Here is a 15756-nt window from a genome sequence, read left to right as displayed (position 1 = left end):
TGGCATCACTGACTCGATGGACGTGAGTCTGAGTGAACTCCGGGAGTTGGTGATGACAGGAAGGCCTGGCGTGCTGCGATTCATGGGGTCGCAAAGAGTCGGACACGACTGAGTGACTAAACTGAACTAACTGACCCATAGACTTATGATAAGAATTAAATGGATTAAAACATATAAAGCATTTGGAACACAGGTCTTGGAACATAGTAAGTATTCAGTAGATATTAGTGATTCTCCTCTTCCGTTTCTGCTCACTCTTCTCATTGTTACCATATTGTTATTGTTTCTATTGTTCTACAGTCTTGGGTAATAAGCCTCCTCTATCAGCTTGCTGAGGACAGCTCGTTATACATAGTTGAAGATTTTTATAGTGGAGTTTTGGGAGGAAATATTTTATTTTCCCATGACCTTTTCTAACAGAATAAATTCAGGAAACTATTTTTATATGTTTTACTGGTGATATGTTCCTCAATTCAAAAATGGTAAAACATCCCATATTTCACTTTTTCCTTTGTTTATCAGAAGATTACTTTTATGGTAAATTTTTGCTTTGTATTTTTACTTTCACTTTATAGTTAATTGAGAAATTGAAGTTAATTTTATTGGAAACTCCACCATATGATTTGCAAGGGAAAAATATAATCCAGTACCAAGAATCAATTCTAGAACTGCAGGAGCTCCTTCATCTTAAGTTTAACAGAGCCACAGAAATACTTCTCAGAGTAAGTGTGATGTTTTGCTTTATATGTTATTAATACCTTTTGTAAGTGTTAAGATTTTATATTATATAATTTTTAAGATCCAGTATCATTTTTTTGAAGATTTAAAAGGTTAAGGAAAAGTCAGAATAATTTAAGGCACAATGTGAATATTTATTTTTAATAATAATAAATATCAACTGTGAATATTTATTTTTAAAGAAATAAAACATTATAAATATAGCTAAATTCTAGATATTTTCTCTTATACTTGCTAAAGTTTACTAGGACCATTATGAAAATGAATTCACAAAACCTTGTATGTTAGATATTCACTCTAGAATGAATCAGTTTACACAAGATTACAATTATTGGTAGTCACTCTATTTTTCCCAAATATCTTAGCACTAATGGTAATGTTCAACTAATTATAGAGCCATTATTATTATATCTATGAAAGTTAATAATAATTCCATAATATATTCTAATATCCAGTCCATATTTAAATTTTCCCTAATATTCCATGAATATCTCCTATAGTTTTTGTTTGGCTTTGTTTTTTTAAATCAGAAAACAGTATAAGATCATACCTTGCTTTTGGCTATTTTGTGTCTTGGTTTCTTTTTTCTTCTGGTCTAGAACACAGTAACGTTTATAGACATGGTAGAATGTGTTCTAATTACAAAAAGAACTGCAAAGAAGGCTTATTATTGTTAAGTTATTCTTAGCAGTAATATTCATATTAAAATTTTGCAACTATCTTATTTATATTGTAAGAAAAAGCCAGTAAGGAAATGTGTTATAATTATTACTGATCAAAATTTTTATTTTAAGAGAAAAAAAGATATGTTATATAGAAGAGAAGATTAGAAAACACACTGTAATGTTAAATTTGTAATGGAAATATCAGTATGAACCAGATTTCTCTTTATTCCATGTAAAGGAATAAGTTCTAATTGGGGTAAATAGCTGATTCAAGCTTGGGGCAGGGAATTTGAAAGACGAGATTGTTATTGCAAGATGAATTTTTGCATTATCTTGTGCTAGAAAGCAAGTAAATGCTCAAAGACTAATAAAGTCATAGGTAAAGGGACAAGACTAGCTTAAAAAAGCTCCCAGTGGTCAAGTTGGAGATAATTTTGAATATCAGAAAGAACAATGTCTATAATTTATTAAAACACACTGATTAAAATAAAAATTCATGAGTCTACAGTGATACCCCAGAAAGGTAGAGGGAAAGTGAGGTGGGGGTAGAGAGAACAATTCTTTATAGAATACCATCTGATGAAGGTGGAAGGAATGGTTAGTCAGATAATCACCACTTTTCAATCTCCAGTGTAATAACTGATAAAGATAATTAACCACTACCTCAGTAATTAGGTGAAAAGTTTAGGAGCATATCATTCTCATAATGCCAAAGTATTTGACCACAGATTACTTACTGACTAGGATAAATGTACTTTGCAGTGGGAAGATATGGGTAGTCACCACTTGAACTCAGTGATCAAGTCCACATTGTTAACAGTGGGACATCATATGCCTCCTGATAGGATGCAGTGTAAAGAACACAACTTCCCATAAGGTGCCTTCTTGCAGAAAATCATTCATCTAATGTGATTAAACCTGCTGCTGCTGCTGCTGCTAAGTCGATTCAGTCATGTCCGACTCTCTGCGACCCCATAGATGGCAGCCCACCAGGCTCCGCCATCCTTGGGATTCTCCAGGCAAGAACACTGGAGTGGGCCGCCACTTAAACCTACCTTGACCTAACTTCCAGTGTACAAAAAATAAAGGAGATAGAGGAGTAAGTTAAACTGTGAAGGAACAGCTGGATAAATTCACACAATGTGAAACAGTTCTACGACAGTTTTGTTATTTATGCCACACTGAGTGACTTGTGGGATCTTAGTTCTCCCACCAGGGATTGAATCTGTGCCCCTCTTCAGTGAAGTCCTAACCACTGCCAGGGAAGTCATAGAACAATTACTTTGAAAACAAATAGCAATAAATTCAATTCCCAGTACTTTTAAGTTTTTACATTATAGGAGCTGAATACATATTGACTTATTTAAGTCCTTTTAAAGAACTAATGTCTTAAGCAAGAGGCATGAATCTATTTTAGTCTTTATTAAAGAATTCTAAAGAATATCCTTAAATGGTATGTTGATTATCAGGTATTAGACTAGTAAAACACAGAACTCATAGGTATATTTTGTAAACTTGGTGTGTTCGGGAATAGGCTAACTTTTGCAGTAGCATAAGGTAAGGATAAAGTTAAGATTAGGATATATAGTTAAAATGAGAAGTCATGATAATGTTAAAATTGAAAAGGGTAATCTAAAAGCAATCTGCAAGAGCTATCTGGGAATATAGGAGCACTCCGGGAGCTGGTGATGGACAGGGAAGCCTGGCGTGCTGCAATTCATGGGGTCACAGAGTCGGACACGACTGAGCGACTGCATCCTTAGACACCTTAAGAGAAACTGAGTAGAAAAGGGGAAACACGTTTAAGTGAGTAAATACATTTGTATCATTTAGAGAATTATTTAAAACAATTCTTTGTTATTTTTATTGAACCTTATTTTTACCCAAATTACTTTTTTAAGTATTGAAGGGAATCCAACACCTAACTGATGAAATAACTTACCTAAACTATATAATTTGTGAGGCCTCTAATCTTAATAATGTTTTCTTTTTTTCTTACAGCAAGCTAGCACTTTAGCAGATCTGGACAGTGGAAATATGGAAAAAGTCATTCAAGATGAAAATGTTACTCTCTATATATGGGCAAACCTCAAGAAGAATCCAAGGTATTGCCATGGGTGATGCTATAGGTCTGAAGACATTAGAGTCACATGACCAAGCAGATGCCTGTTGCATTACAGCATGGCATACTTATAAAAACCCATCTTAGAAAAAAAAAAACAAAACCCATCTTAGGAGCTCAGCCAGTTAGGGTTTAATTCTGAGACCTGTTGTTTATCTTAGGCAAGTTACTTAGCCTTGTAAGGTCTCAGTATATCAACAGTGAAATTATTTTTATCACTTAATAGGATTGGGCTGAAGATTAAATGTTAATACATGTAAAGGTCATCCGTAACAGGATGTCTAGTATAAATACACACTGACTAGATATCAGGGTCTTCCTCTTTTTTTCACTCACTCAGCCTCCCTCCCCACCAAAAAGTAGAAGTGATAGGTACTTTCTACGGGACAGTCTGAAGCTTTTAAAAAATTTATTTTGTGTGAACTGTGAAAGTAGCATCAACATGTATACACTATCAGGTGTAAGATGGGTAGCTGGTGAGAAGTTCCTGTGTAGCAACAGGAAGCCCAGTCTGGTGCTCTATGATGACCTAGAGGGATGGGATGGGGGAAGGGGAGAGAGGCTAGGGAGGGAGAGTGAAAGTGAAAGTCGCTCAGTTGTGTCTGACTCTTTGTAACACCATGGAGTATACAGTGCATGAAATTCTCCAGGCCAGAATACTGGAGTGGGTAGCCTTTCCCTTCTCCAGGGGAATCTTCTTTACCCAGGGATTAAACCCAGGCCTCCCGCATTGCAGGCAGATTTTTTACCAGCTGAGCCACAAGGGAAGCAGGTATGTATGCATAATTATGGCTGATTTGTGTTGTTAGATGGCAGAAGCCAACACAACATTGTAAAAAATTTAAAATATGTATTTAAATTTAAAAACTAATACTTTCAAAAATAATTTCATATTTATTACTTTTTAGATATTTAAATGATGTTTTCAACAAAGTAATATCATTCTGAGGAATAATAGAGATAATGACAAATTCATAATCACTTGGCTGCTGCTTTACTCGAATGTTTCAAAATAATTGAGTTAATATGGCACAGTGAGTTTTAGAGAAAAATTATCAGAATAAAAGTTAGGAGGTCTGGGTTTCTAGTCCCAGCTCTAAAAAGACTAGTCATAACAACAATGGGAAAAATTGGACTTTGTTTTTGATATTTAGTAAAAGGAAAGAACAAAATATTTTCCAAGTTCTATTTGCTACAAAATACTCTGTGGTTTAAATTTTAATTAAATTTTTTATTCATTTATTTTTGGTCACACTGTGTAGCTTGCAGAATCTTATTTCCCCAACCAGGAACTGAACCCACACCCATGGCAGTGAAAACGTGGCATCCTAACCAGTGGACCGCCCTCTGGCGGAAAATAATCTGTATAATTTTAAAAGAATAAAAGTAAAACAAACAGCTCTGTATTAACTACCCAGGTTTAAAAAGAGAATTAGATGGTATTCTTTTACTAAGATAAGGAACAGTGGTGGCAGAACAACTTTTGTTTTACTTTGATGGTGATGAAGAGGGGCAGAGGTTGGGATGGTGAGTTCAGTGTGGGACTTGTTGAATTTGAAGTTACCTATGAGACTATGAGACATCAAAGTGTAACTATCTGAAGGCATTGAGAGAAATGTGAGTTGGAAACATATTTGGAGGCATTATTAGCATTGTTGTTGTCCTTTAGTCGCTAAGTTGTATCCAACTTTTTGTGACCTCATGGACTGTAGCCTGCCAGGCTCCCCTGTCCATGGGATTTCCCAGGCAAGATTACTGGGACGAGTTTCCATTTCCTTCTCCAGGGGATCTTCCTGACTCAGGGATCAAACCTGCATGTCCTGCGCTGGCAGACAGATTCTTTACCACTGAGACACCAGGGAAGCCGAAGTTTTGGAGACATGTTTGGGGAAGTCATTAGCATACAGATCAGTAGTTCTTAACTTTTTAGAAATCAACTCTTATGAATTTTATTACATATGTGCACACATATGTAAAGGAGTTTTTTTAACCTTTTATAGTTCATTCAGGGATACTTCTTCCCCTAGGAAACATAGAGCTCATTGAAGTCATAGAAATTATAATATCCAGGGAGAATATGTAGAAGGAGATGAAAGGAGGACTCAGGATGGAGAGCTGAGTGACATCAGCCTGGGCTTCCCTGGTGGCGCAGAGGTTAAAGTGTCTGCCTGCAATGTGGGAGACCTGAGTTCGATCCCTGGGTTGGGAACATCCCCTGGAGCAGGAAATGGCATCCCACTCCAGTATTCTTGCCTGGAGAATCCCATGGACAGAGGAGCTTGGTGGGCTACAGTCCACGGGTCGCAAAGAGTCGGACACGACTGAGCGACTTCACTTTCACTTTCACTTTAGGAAGTTCAACTCAGGTCAGTTCAATCGCTCAGTCATGGTTAGGAAGGAGGCTGTACAAAGGAACCAGAGAAGGAATTCCCAGAGATGGAAGAGAAGAGTATGGAGCCATGGATCCCAAGAGATAGTTTTGAGACAGTAACATCAGAAACCTGGTCTAAATGCTTGCAAAGAAAGCAAGTTAAGTGTATCCACACTGCTCAAAACTCTGGTGAAATTAAAGAGGAAATAATGCTTAGGTATAAATTCACAGCAGACATAGAACTTCCTAGAGGCTCATCTTTTTTGTTAAATTAATTAACAGGCACAGAAGTATCAGATTCTCTGAGACACAAACTGGATTTGAAATCCCAAGGATATTAGCAACATCTGACATTGCTCTACGCCTCCTGCACACTCACTACGATCATGTCACACCCCTGAGCCCTGTTCTAACACCATCACAAGAACACATTTCTATAGTAACTGACTTTGTCAAAGAAGAAGTTAAGAGTGTGCAAACAGCAGTCAGCAAAGATCTCCAAGAAGAGAATAAACAAGAAAATGAGTCTAACTCAGTTCATGAGGAAGAAACAAAAGCTGAGGGACAAGGTGATGTCGAAGAACAAATGGTAGGACACTTTAAATGTACATTTTTTTCTTCATGAAATGGGTGTTATTAGATTCTCTTGATGCATTCTCAAGATTGTTTTCTAAACAGCTAGAAACCGAAAGCCATTTTCTAACCAATGGCTCCGTTTTGAATGTGTTTTTTCCCCTTGCCTTCTATATTCATAGTCACTATTTATAGTTGAGCTTGTTGCTTCCACATCCCAAAGTTGAGCACAGAAATTGCTCATTTTTATTTTAGGTTCAGTCCCCAAAAGCTTTGAAGCAATTTTATTTGTGGGTATTAATTATATTTCAAATTCACTTAAGGGAACTTGTGATAAATACTTTCACAAACTGAAGGATTAGTTACTTCTTCAGGTTTCGGTTTTGTAAGAAAGAATTTAATGAAGTAAAAACTAATTTTTTAAAACCGTTGTACTTCTCTTTTAAAAATTGACATCTTTAGATATAATAATATGTTAGGTGCTATGCGCTCAGTCACTCATTCATGTCTGACTCTTTGTGGCCCCATGGACTGTAGCTGGCCAATCTTCTCTGCCATGGATTTCCCAGGCAAGAATACTGGAGTGGGTAGCCATTTCCTAACCAGAGGAACTTCCTGACCCACAGATAGAACCCGAGTCTCCTCTGTCTCCTGCATTGGCTGGTGGATTCTTTACCACTAGTGCCACCTGGAAAGCCCAATTAAATGTTATAATAATCATATTTTGGTAATTAGTTTCTGCTCTCTCCGTTCTGTTTCAAGGATTTTCAAGCCACTTACCTATTATGGTAAAATAAACTGTCTCTTTAGCATTTAATAGAACTTTCTCAGAACTGAGCAGCTTTTTGTTTGGCCATGGACACTTTTATTTTAGGGAGGACCAGGTTTTCCTGTAAGTGCTTAAAATATTGTATTGGTTTATTGGTTTGTTTTCTTTAAACACAGGTAGGGTTAAGTATTAAGTTGAATACAAATTAGAAATTAGAATAAGTATTATTAGGTATTCTAAGAACACGTTTAATTGAAAAATGCCATTTGGTTACACCAGAATCAAAAATTGTAATGATTCTACAGCAATGTAAAAGATGGATATAAGACACAATGGTCAGTACAAAGAATAGTATTCAGAATGTGACTACAATTATGAAAAAAATCAAAAAGGCATAAAAGGAGGAGAATCCAGAAACCTATATATAACTGATACTTCAGAGAGGTTGGAAATAAGTGATTTGTTCTTCTTTAAAAGTTGTCACTCTTAAATGTTTTTTGAGCAATCTGGTAGCTTTTAAAATTAAAGAAAAAAATCATTTTTCCTCTCAGATAGCATGGTAGCTTTACTAGGGTTCAACAATATTTCCAGTTTTCTTCCCTTTCCTGGACATGTAGGAAGATTATACTCCTTTCCCCCTTAAAATTAGGGGTGACCATGACCATGTGACTTGCTTTAGTTAAGAAGACATGAATGGATGTAATACACTGATTTCTAAGGGGGAATAAAGAATGAGTAAATGGGCCCTGGATGTCACATTATTTAAGTATGCAGTAAGAAACAAAATGGAGACCTGTACACTAAAAATAAGGTTTTGCAAGATTTGTGATTGAACATTCATGAAAACAACAATTAAAAAGGTATCAAAATTTTTTATATAAAACAGGACTGCCTAGGGTGGAGTGGTAGGGACACTTCTGCTAGTAGTCAGGACCAGCTTCTTAGAAGCAGAGACATTTGAGCTGACTTGTAGGAGCTAATCTTGAGAAGGTCCTGGAGAAGGGTGTTCTAGGCAGAGAGAAGGGAAGAGTCGAAAAAAGAAAGAAAAGATGTTATCTAAAAATGTTTGGTCTTGATCTGATAAAAATATTGAATAACTTCTGCTCCTCAAATTCCTTGATCATATTTTATAAAAAAACTCATCAACAGTTTACCCCAAAATTTCGTATTATTAAAGTTGTGAAATAATTTAGAAAAGATATAATTTGAAATATTACTTGAATTTAGATGGCTTTAGCAGTTCTTCCTATACATGTATGTCTCAGTTGAAGCACCTCATATAAGTGAGGACTTATTATAGTTCTATGTCTAAAACTACTTAAAATAGTTTCACATTAAAGATATCAGCACATGAATTCACTGTAATACCAAATAGTGCAGTTTTCTGTTTTTCTCAAAATCTGTCATCTATTAGAGCTCCAAGTTACCAAACTAAGTTTTCCTCCATTAACAGGCCCTTTCCAATGTGTTTAACTACATCTGTTTTTTTTTCTGTTATTCTTTAATGTTTTATTGAAACTCTTCATGGCAAATAGATGGGGAAACAATGGAAACAGTGGCTAACTTTATTTTTCTGGGCTCCAAAATCACTGCAGATGGTGCTTGCAGCCATGAAATTAAAAGACGCTTACTCCTTGGAAGGAAAGTTATGACCAACCTAGACAGCATATTAAAAAGCAGAGACATTACTTTGTCAACAAAGGTCCATCTAGTTGAGGCTGTGGTTTTCCCTATAGTCATGTATGGATGTGAGAGTTGGACTACAAAGAAAGCTGAGTACTGAAGAATTGATGCTTTTGAAGTGTGGTGTTGGAGAAGACTCTTGAGAGTCCCTTGGACTGTAAGGAGATCCAACCAGTCCATCCTAAAGGAGATCAGTCCTGGGTGTTCATTGGAAGGACTGATGTTGAAGCTGAAACTCCAATATTTTGGCTGCCTGATGCAAAGAGCTGACTCATTTGAAAAGACCCTGATGCTGGGAAAGATTGAGGGCAGGGGGAGAAGGGGACAATAGAAGATAAGATGGTTGGATGGCACCACCGACTCAATGGACATGAGTTTGGGTAAACTCCGGGAGTTGGTGATGGACAGGGAGGCCTGGCGTGCTGTGGTTCATGGGGTTGCAAAGAGTCAGATATGACTGAGCGACTGAACTGAACGTCTTCAATCTATAATGAGACTAAAGGTGTAAAAATGACTAAAGGTATACCAGTGCTGTGCTGTGCTGTGCTTAGTCACTCAATCATGTCCAGTTCTTTGCGACCCCATGAGAGTGGCCTGCCAGGCTCCTCTGGCCATGGGGATTCTCCAGGCAAGAATACTGGAGTGGGTTGCCATGACCTCCTCCAGGGGATGTACCAATGCTACTGTTGATAATACACAGAAGTACATTAAGGAAAAGCATTCTACTCGATGGTAATGCATATTTTAAAGCATAGTGAATGAAGTTCTTCTCAAATAATTCGTCTAGGGAACCAAGAGTAATGATCAGACAATTAGTTTTACCTTATGAAACTTCACCATAGTCTGGAAGCAGGACTGAAAATTGTGTGAGTGGTTGGTGGAAGAACCTGGCTGGCAGAACTTTGTGATCAGGCAGTTGAAAAAAGAGAAGATTGCCTAGAAGATGACACTAAGATTACTTTAGTGAGCACCCCTGTTCTGGGGAACCAATCCTCTCATCATACCACACAGGCGTGTGTGTAGATAATGCTTATGTCCATGTGCTCTATCATTCTTCCAAATGCCCCACAGCATTCTGAAAAGTTAATATGGACAATGCTGAAGTGTGTGTGATTTCCACAGAAGCAGGAAAATGCTACAGTCATGCTTAAGTGTACCAAGGCAGGGGGAAAGCCATCTTCTGTGCTGAAGGAAGATTTTGGAGGAGAGTTAAGAGGGGCAGCAGTAATCTGCATAAAGTGAAAAATCCCCCAGGTCAGAGCCATTTTCCCTGCTCAGCTGGCTAGGGAAGGAAAGAGAGCAGGTGGAAACAATCATCAGCTGAGCCTCCTGCTGCTGCTGCTGCTAAGTTACTTCAGTCGTGTCCGACTCTGTGCGACCCCATAGACGGCAGCCCACCAGGCTCCCCCGTCCCTGGGATTCTCCAGGCAAGAACACTGGAGTGGGTTGCCATTTCCTTCTCCAATGCATGAAAGTGAAAGTGAAGTCGCTCAGTCATGTCTGACTCTTCGCGACCCCACGAACTGCAGCCTACCAGGCTCCTCCATCCATGGGATTTTCTAGGCAAAAGTACTGGAGTGGGGTGCCATTGCCTTCTCCAGCTGGGCCTCCACTTGCCACTAATTCTGAATAGAACACATTTGTTGAGCACTTTTTGTAAGTGTGAGTCACCTGCAAGGGGCAAAAATCACTGGATTTATAAAGAAAATCAGCAGCTCAAAAGAAGGGGATAAAGATAATTTGATGGAATTTATGGGAGTGAGTAAAATAAATGGTGGAAAGAAGTAGGAGATCCAATATCTATGTAAAATAATGTATAGAACTTGAGAAGGGAACAGTTGAGTTTAATAGTGGTCTCAGAGACAGCTAGCTAAGATATGAAATAAAATATATTTCCAATCATACTTCCCTCTACACACTAAAAAAAAGTTAACAGATCCTAGGTTTAAATATAAAAACAAACTAATCAAAACTCATAAAATAATAAAAAGTACTTGAAGAGAATGTAGGGAAGTTATTTTATCATATTTACTAAAAAGAACTGTGGTGTTGGAGAAGACTCTTGAGAGTCCCTTGGACTGCAAGGTGATCAAATCAATCAATCCTAAAGGAAATCATTACTGAATATTCATTGGAAAGACTGATACTGAAGATGAAGGTCTGATACTTTGCTCACCTGATGTGAAGAGCTGACTCATTTGAAAAGACCCTGATGCTGGGAAAGATTGAAGGCAGGAAGGAAAGGGGATGACAGAGGATGAGATGGTTGGATGGCATCATCGACTAAATGGACATGAGTCTGAGCAAGCTCCAGGAGATAGTGAAGGACAGGGAAGCCTGGCATGCTGTAGTCCATGGGGTCTCAAAGAGTTGGACATGACAGAGCAACTGAACAAAAACAAAAAAGATTTAAAAGAAAATTTGTCATTATTTTTTTTTGGTTGCGCTGGGTCTTCGTTGCTATGCATAGGATTTCTCTACTTGCAGTGAACGGGAGCTATTCTTCATTGTGGTGGGTGGCTTCTCACTGCAGTGGCTTCTCTAGTTGTGGGACATGGGCTCTAGGCCGCGCTCAATAGTTGTGGCTAATTTCGGCTACACGTGAAATCTTCCCAGACCAGAAATCGAACCAGTGTCCTCTGCATTGGTAGATGATTTTTCACCACTGGACCGCCATGCAGGTCCTAAGATCTTTCTTCCTTATTAGTGCATCAAAACCAAAACCTTGCAAGAAAAGGAGATTATGGGTTCGAACATTTGTGTCAAATAAACCTCACTATAAACAATGCTGAAAGACAATGGACTGGGAAAAATATTTAAACATATCAAACAAATGGTTATTATCCTAATATAAAGAATTTGTACAAATTGGTAAGACAAGTTCCTAATATAAATTAGGCAAAAGACTTGAGCAGATCAACAAGAGAAATGCAACTGTCAATAAAGATATGAAAAGATAACCAAATGAGTAAACAAATTAGAACTGACGTTATAGCACTTCATATCAAACTGAGTGTGAGAGGTTGCAGCCATTTTCACGTTCTGTTATTAAAAGTGAAAGTTTGTACAATCTTCCGGGAAATTTGGTACTATGTAAATGTACCTTTTAGTGATTTTTCATTTTAGTGATTTATTATTATGAAATCCTAAGACAACTAAATAAAAATGTTACAATGTTCACTGGCTTTTTTATATTAGAAATTACAGTCCACAGATTAATTATAAAATATTCAGTCAAGTAGAAGCCATTCAAAATGATACAGATTTTATATACTTTAATTTTAAAAGCTCTTGAGATGTACTTGACATATGGCATTATATTGGTTTCAGGTATACAACACAAAGATTTGATATTTCTATGTACTGTGAAATAATCTCCATAAGTCTAGTTAGCATTCACCCCCATACATAGCTACAATTCTTTCCTTGTGCTGAGAACTTTTAAGATCTCTCTTACAAACTTTCAAATATACAATACAGTATAATTAAGTGTAGTCACCATGTTGTATATTTCAAGTCAAGAATTTATTTCTCTGTAACTGGAGGTTCATACCTTTGGCCACCTTCACCCATTTGTCTACCTCAACCCCGAACCTCTGGCAACCACCAATCTGTTCTCTATTTAAATTCTTTCTTTCTTTATATTCCACAAAAAAAGTGAGATCATATGGTATTTGTCTTTCTCTGTCTGACTTATTTCATTTAACATAAGGCCCTCGAGGTCCCCCCTGTTGTCTTCAGTGGCAAGGTTTCCTCATTTTTTATGGCTGAATATTATTCCATTGTCACTATGTATCACGTTTTCTTTATCCATTCATCCACGGATGAACTGTTACATTGCTTCCGTGTCTTGGCTGTTGTGAATAGTGCTTCGATGTACATAGAGGTGCATACCTCTTTTTGAGTTAGTACTTTTGTTTTCTTCAGATAAATGCCCTGAAATAGAATTGCTGGATCTTAATGGTAGTTACTTGCTACCATATGATTCAGCAGAAACTATTAAATAATATAATTGGAGGGGCAACCCTGGCCCTAATAAGTATTATTCCTAACACAGCCTTCATTGCATTTGTTATTCTCTTTCTACTCTCTATCCTTGAATTTGCAGTAGCTGTTTTGGCTTCCCCGATGGCTCGGCAGGTAATGCAGGAAACACAGGTGACGGGGGTTTGATCCCTGGGTCGAGAAGATCCCCCGGAAGGGGAAAAAGCAGCTCACTCTGGTATTCTTGCTCAAAAAACCCCATGGACAGAAGATCCTGGTGGGCCACATTCCGGAAGGTCACAAAGAGTCGAACGTGACTAAGCACACACAGCACAGCACAATTATTCAAGCTTATGTCAGCCCCTGCTTATAAGCCTCTGCTTACACAATGACGTAACCCATCGGACCTATGTATTCCAAGTGATAAACCCCAACCCCCAGCCTTTTACAAAAGCTCTCTTAGCCCCTCTTGAACTATCTGGTCTAGTCATACGCTTCTGTTTAGACTCAACATTCTTTTTATACTTGGACTTATTAACCAACATTTTAGCAATGTATTAGTGACAAAGAGACATCATCCAGAAAAGCTTTCTTGTATTTATCGCTTTCTAACTTCCCCAACTAAACACATGGAAAAATCAAGTCCTTACAAATGCAGATATGACATTATAGGATCAGCATGCCTACAGTTTTCCCTTAAAATTTTTCATATTGACCATTATGTTTCTTCTCTGTATGACCTAAAAATTCTGCCCCTACCCTGAGCATCCCAAACAAATAATCTAATAGCAATACTCATAGGACTAATCCTCATTTCACCACTAGCAGTAAATTTAGCCTACAGGTGGACTCAAAAGGGGTTAGAGTGGACCAAATATGGTAATTAGTTTAAAATAAAGCAAGTTTTTATTTTTTCACTCATTAAATTATGATTAAATTCATAATTATCAAGTTCCTGTAGTCTACATAAATATTACTCTAGTATTTACAATTTCTCCTGGGGGCTTCCTCGATGGCTCAGATGGTAAAAAATCTGCCTGCCAAGCAGAAGACATGGATTTGATCCCTGGGTCAGGAAGATACCCTAGAGAAGGGAATGGCAACCCATTCCAGTATTCTTGCGTGGGAAATCCTATGGACAGAGGAGCCTGGTGGGCTACAGGTGGGTCACAAAGAGTAGGACACGACTGAAGCAACTAACATTGGGGGGTCTTAATATACCAATCCTGTGTAATATCCTCCCTACTATTTCTGAAGGGAATAATGTCATTATTTATTATGGCAACCCTAATAATTCTGAACACCCATTTAACTCTAGCTAGCATAATACCCATTATCTTACCAGTTTTTACAGCCTGCGAAGCTGCATTAGGATTATCCCTGCTAATAATGGTATCAAACACCTATTACATTGGTTACATACAAAATCTCAAGCTACAATTTTAAAATTCATGATTACACCTATTAATACCACTAATATGAAAAAATAATACCATTTGAATGAATACTACCACTTTCAGTTTACTAGTTTTATTAGCTTAGTCCTTCTTAACCAATTTAATGACAACAGCCTTAAGTTTTCATTAATCTTCTCTGACTCTCTAGCAGTACCTTTACTAATTCTAACAACGTAACTCTTACCACTCATACCCATAGCCAGGCAGTTCCACCTATCCAAAGAACCACTAGCTCAAAGCACTGCCCCTACATATCACTACATTATTTATCTTACAGATATTTCTAATGATCACTTTCACTGGTATGGAGTTGATTCTTTTCTATTCTGTTTTAGTTTCTATTTTCTATTGGTTCTATTCTATTCTTATTCAAAACAACACTAGTTCCAACAGTAATTACTGTTTCTATCCTGGTGGTTCAGATGGCAAAGAAACCTCCTGCAGTGCAGAGATCTGGGTTCAATCCCTGGGTTGGGAAGATCCCCTAAAGGAGGGCATGGCAACCCACTCCAGTATTCTTGTCTGGAGAATCCCCGTGAACAGAGGAGCCTGGTGGGCTATAGTCCGTGGGGTTACAAAGTGTTGGACACGACTGAGTGACTAAGCACAGCACAGGACATTGCAAATATAGTTTCATTCTTTAAAAAAAATCTTAACAAAGCATCTTAGGTATTTTTCCATATAAAAGTTATAGGTTCTAGTCCAAGGTGGCGACGTAGGAATCAGATATAACTGAGCTACTAAGCACGCTGAGGAAACTAAATAAAACAACATAATGCAAGAATTTACTTTTTTTAAACACCTTAGTAGGATCTCTTCCACTTCTAGTATATCCAAAATATTATGGGTTCACTAAACTTTTTAATATAAGTTAAATAAGCAGGGTGACAATATACAGTCTTGACATACTCCTTTTCCTATTTGGAACCAGTCTGTTGTTCCATGTCCAGTTCTAACTGTTGCTTCCTGACCTGCATACACATTTCTCAAGAGGCAGATCAGGTGGTCTGGTATTCCCATCTCTTTCAGAATTTTCCACAGTTTATTGTGATCCACACAGTCAAAGGCTTTGGCATAGTCAATAAAGCAGAAATAGATGTTTTTCTGGAACTCTCTTGCTTTTTCCATGATCCAGCGGATGTTGGAAATTTGATCTCTGGTTCCCCTGCCTTTTCTAAAACCAGCTTGAACATCTGGAAGTTCACGGTTCACATATTGCTGAAGCCTGGCTTGGAGAGTTTTGAGCATTACTTTACTAGCGTGTGAGATGAGTGCAATTGTGTGGTAGTTTGAGCATTCTTTGGCCTGCCTTTCTTTGGGATTGGAATGAAAACGGACCTTTTCCAGTCCTGTGGCCACTGCTGAGTTTTCCAAATTTGCTGGCATATTGCTGT

At 37.6% G+C, this 15756-nt stretch overlaps 1 protein-coding gene across 4 annotated transcripts in view; it reads left to right on the top strand.

Annotated features, from left to right (window-relative positions):
* Window positions 1-15756, top strand: part of CASC1 (cancer susceptibility candidate 1) — a 91277-nt gene that overhangs the window by 36574 nt on the left and 38947 nt on the right. For all 4 annotated transcript variants that reach the window (XM_010855991.1, XM_010855990.1, XM_010855988.1 and 1 more), the window contains 3 exons: window positions 576-722; window positions 3405-3508; window positions 6179-6485. In XM_010855991.1, coding sequence (XP_010854293.1) covers window positions 576-722; window positions 3405-3508; window positions 6179-6485 — 558 coding nt within the window. The remainder of the gene's footprint in view (window positions 1-575; window positions 723-3404; window positions 3509-6178; window positions 6486-15756) is intronic.

Source organism: Bison bison, unplaced genomic scaffold (assembly GCF_000754665.1).
Source record: "Bison bison bison isolate TAMUID 2011002044 unplaced genomic scaffold, Bison_UMD1.0 scf7180017864370, whole genome shotgun sequence".
NCBI classification, from domain to species: Eukaryota; Metazoa; Chordata; class Mammalia; order Artiodactyla; family Bovidae; genus Bison; species Bison bison.
This window is presented reverse-complemented; position numbering and strand designations above follow the sequence as displayed.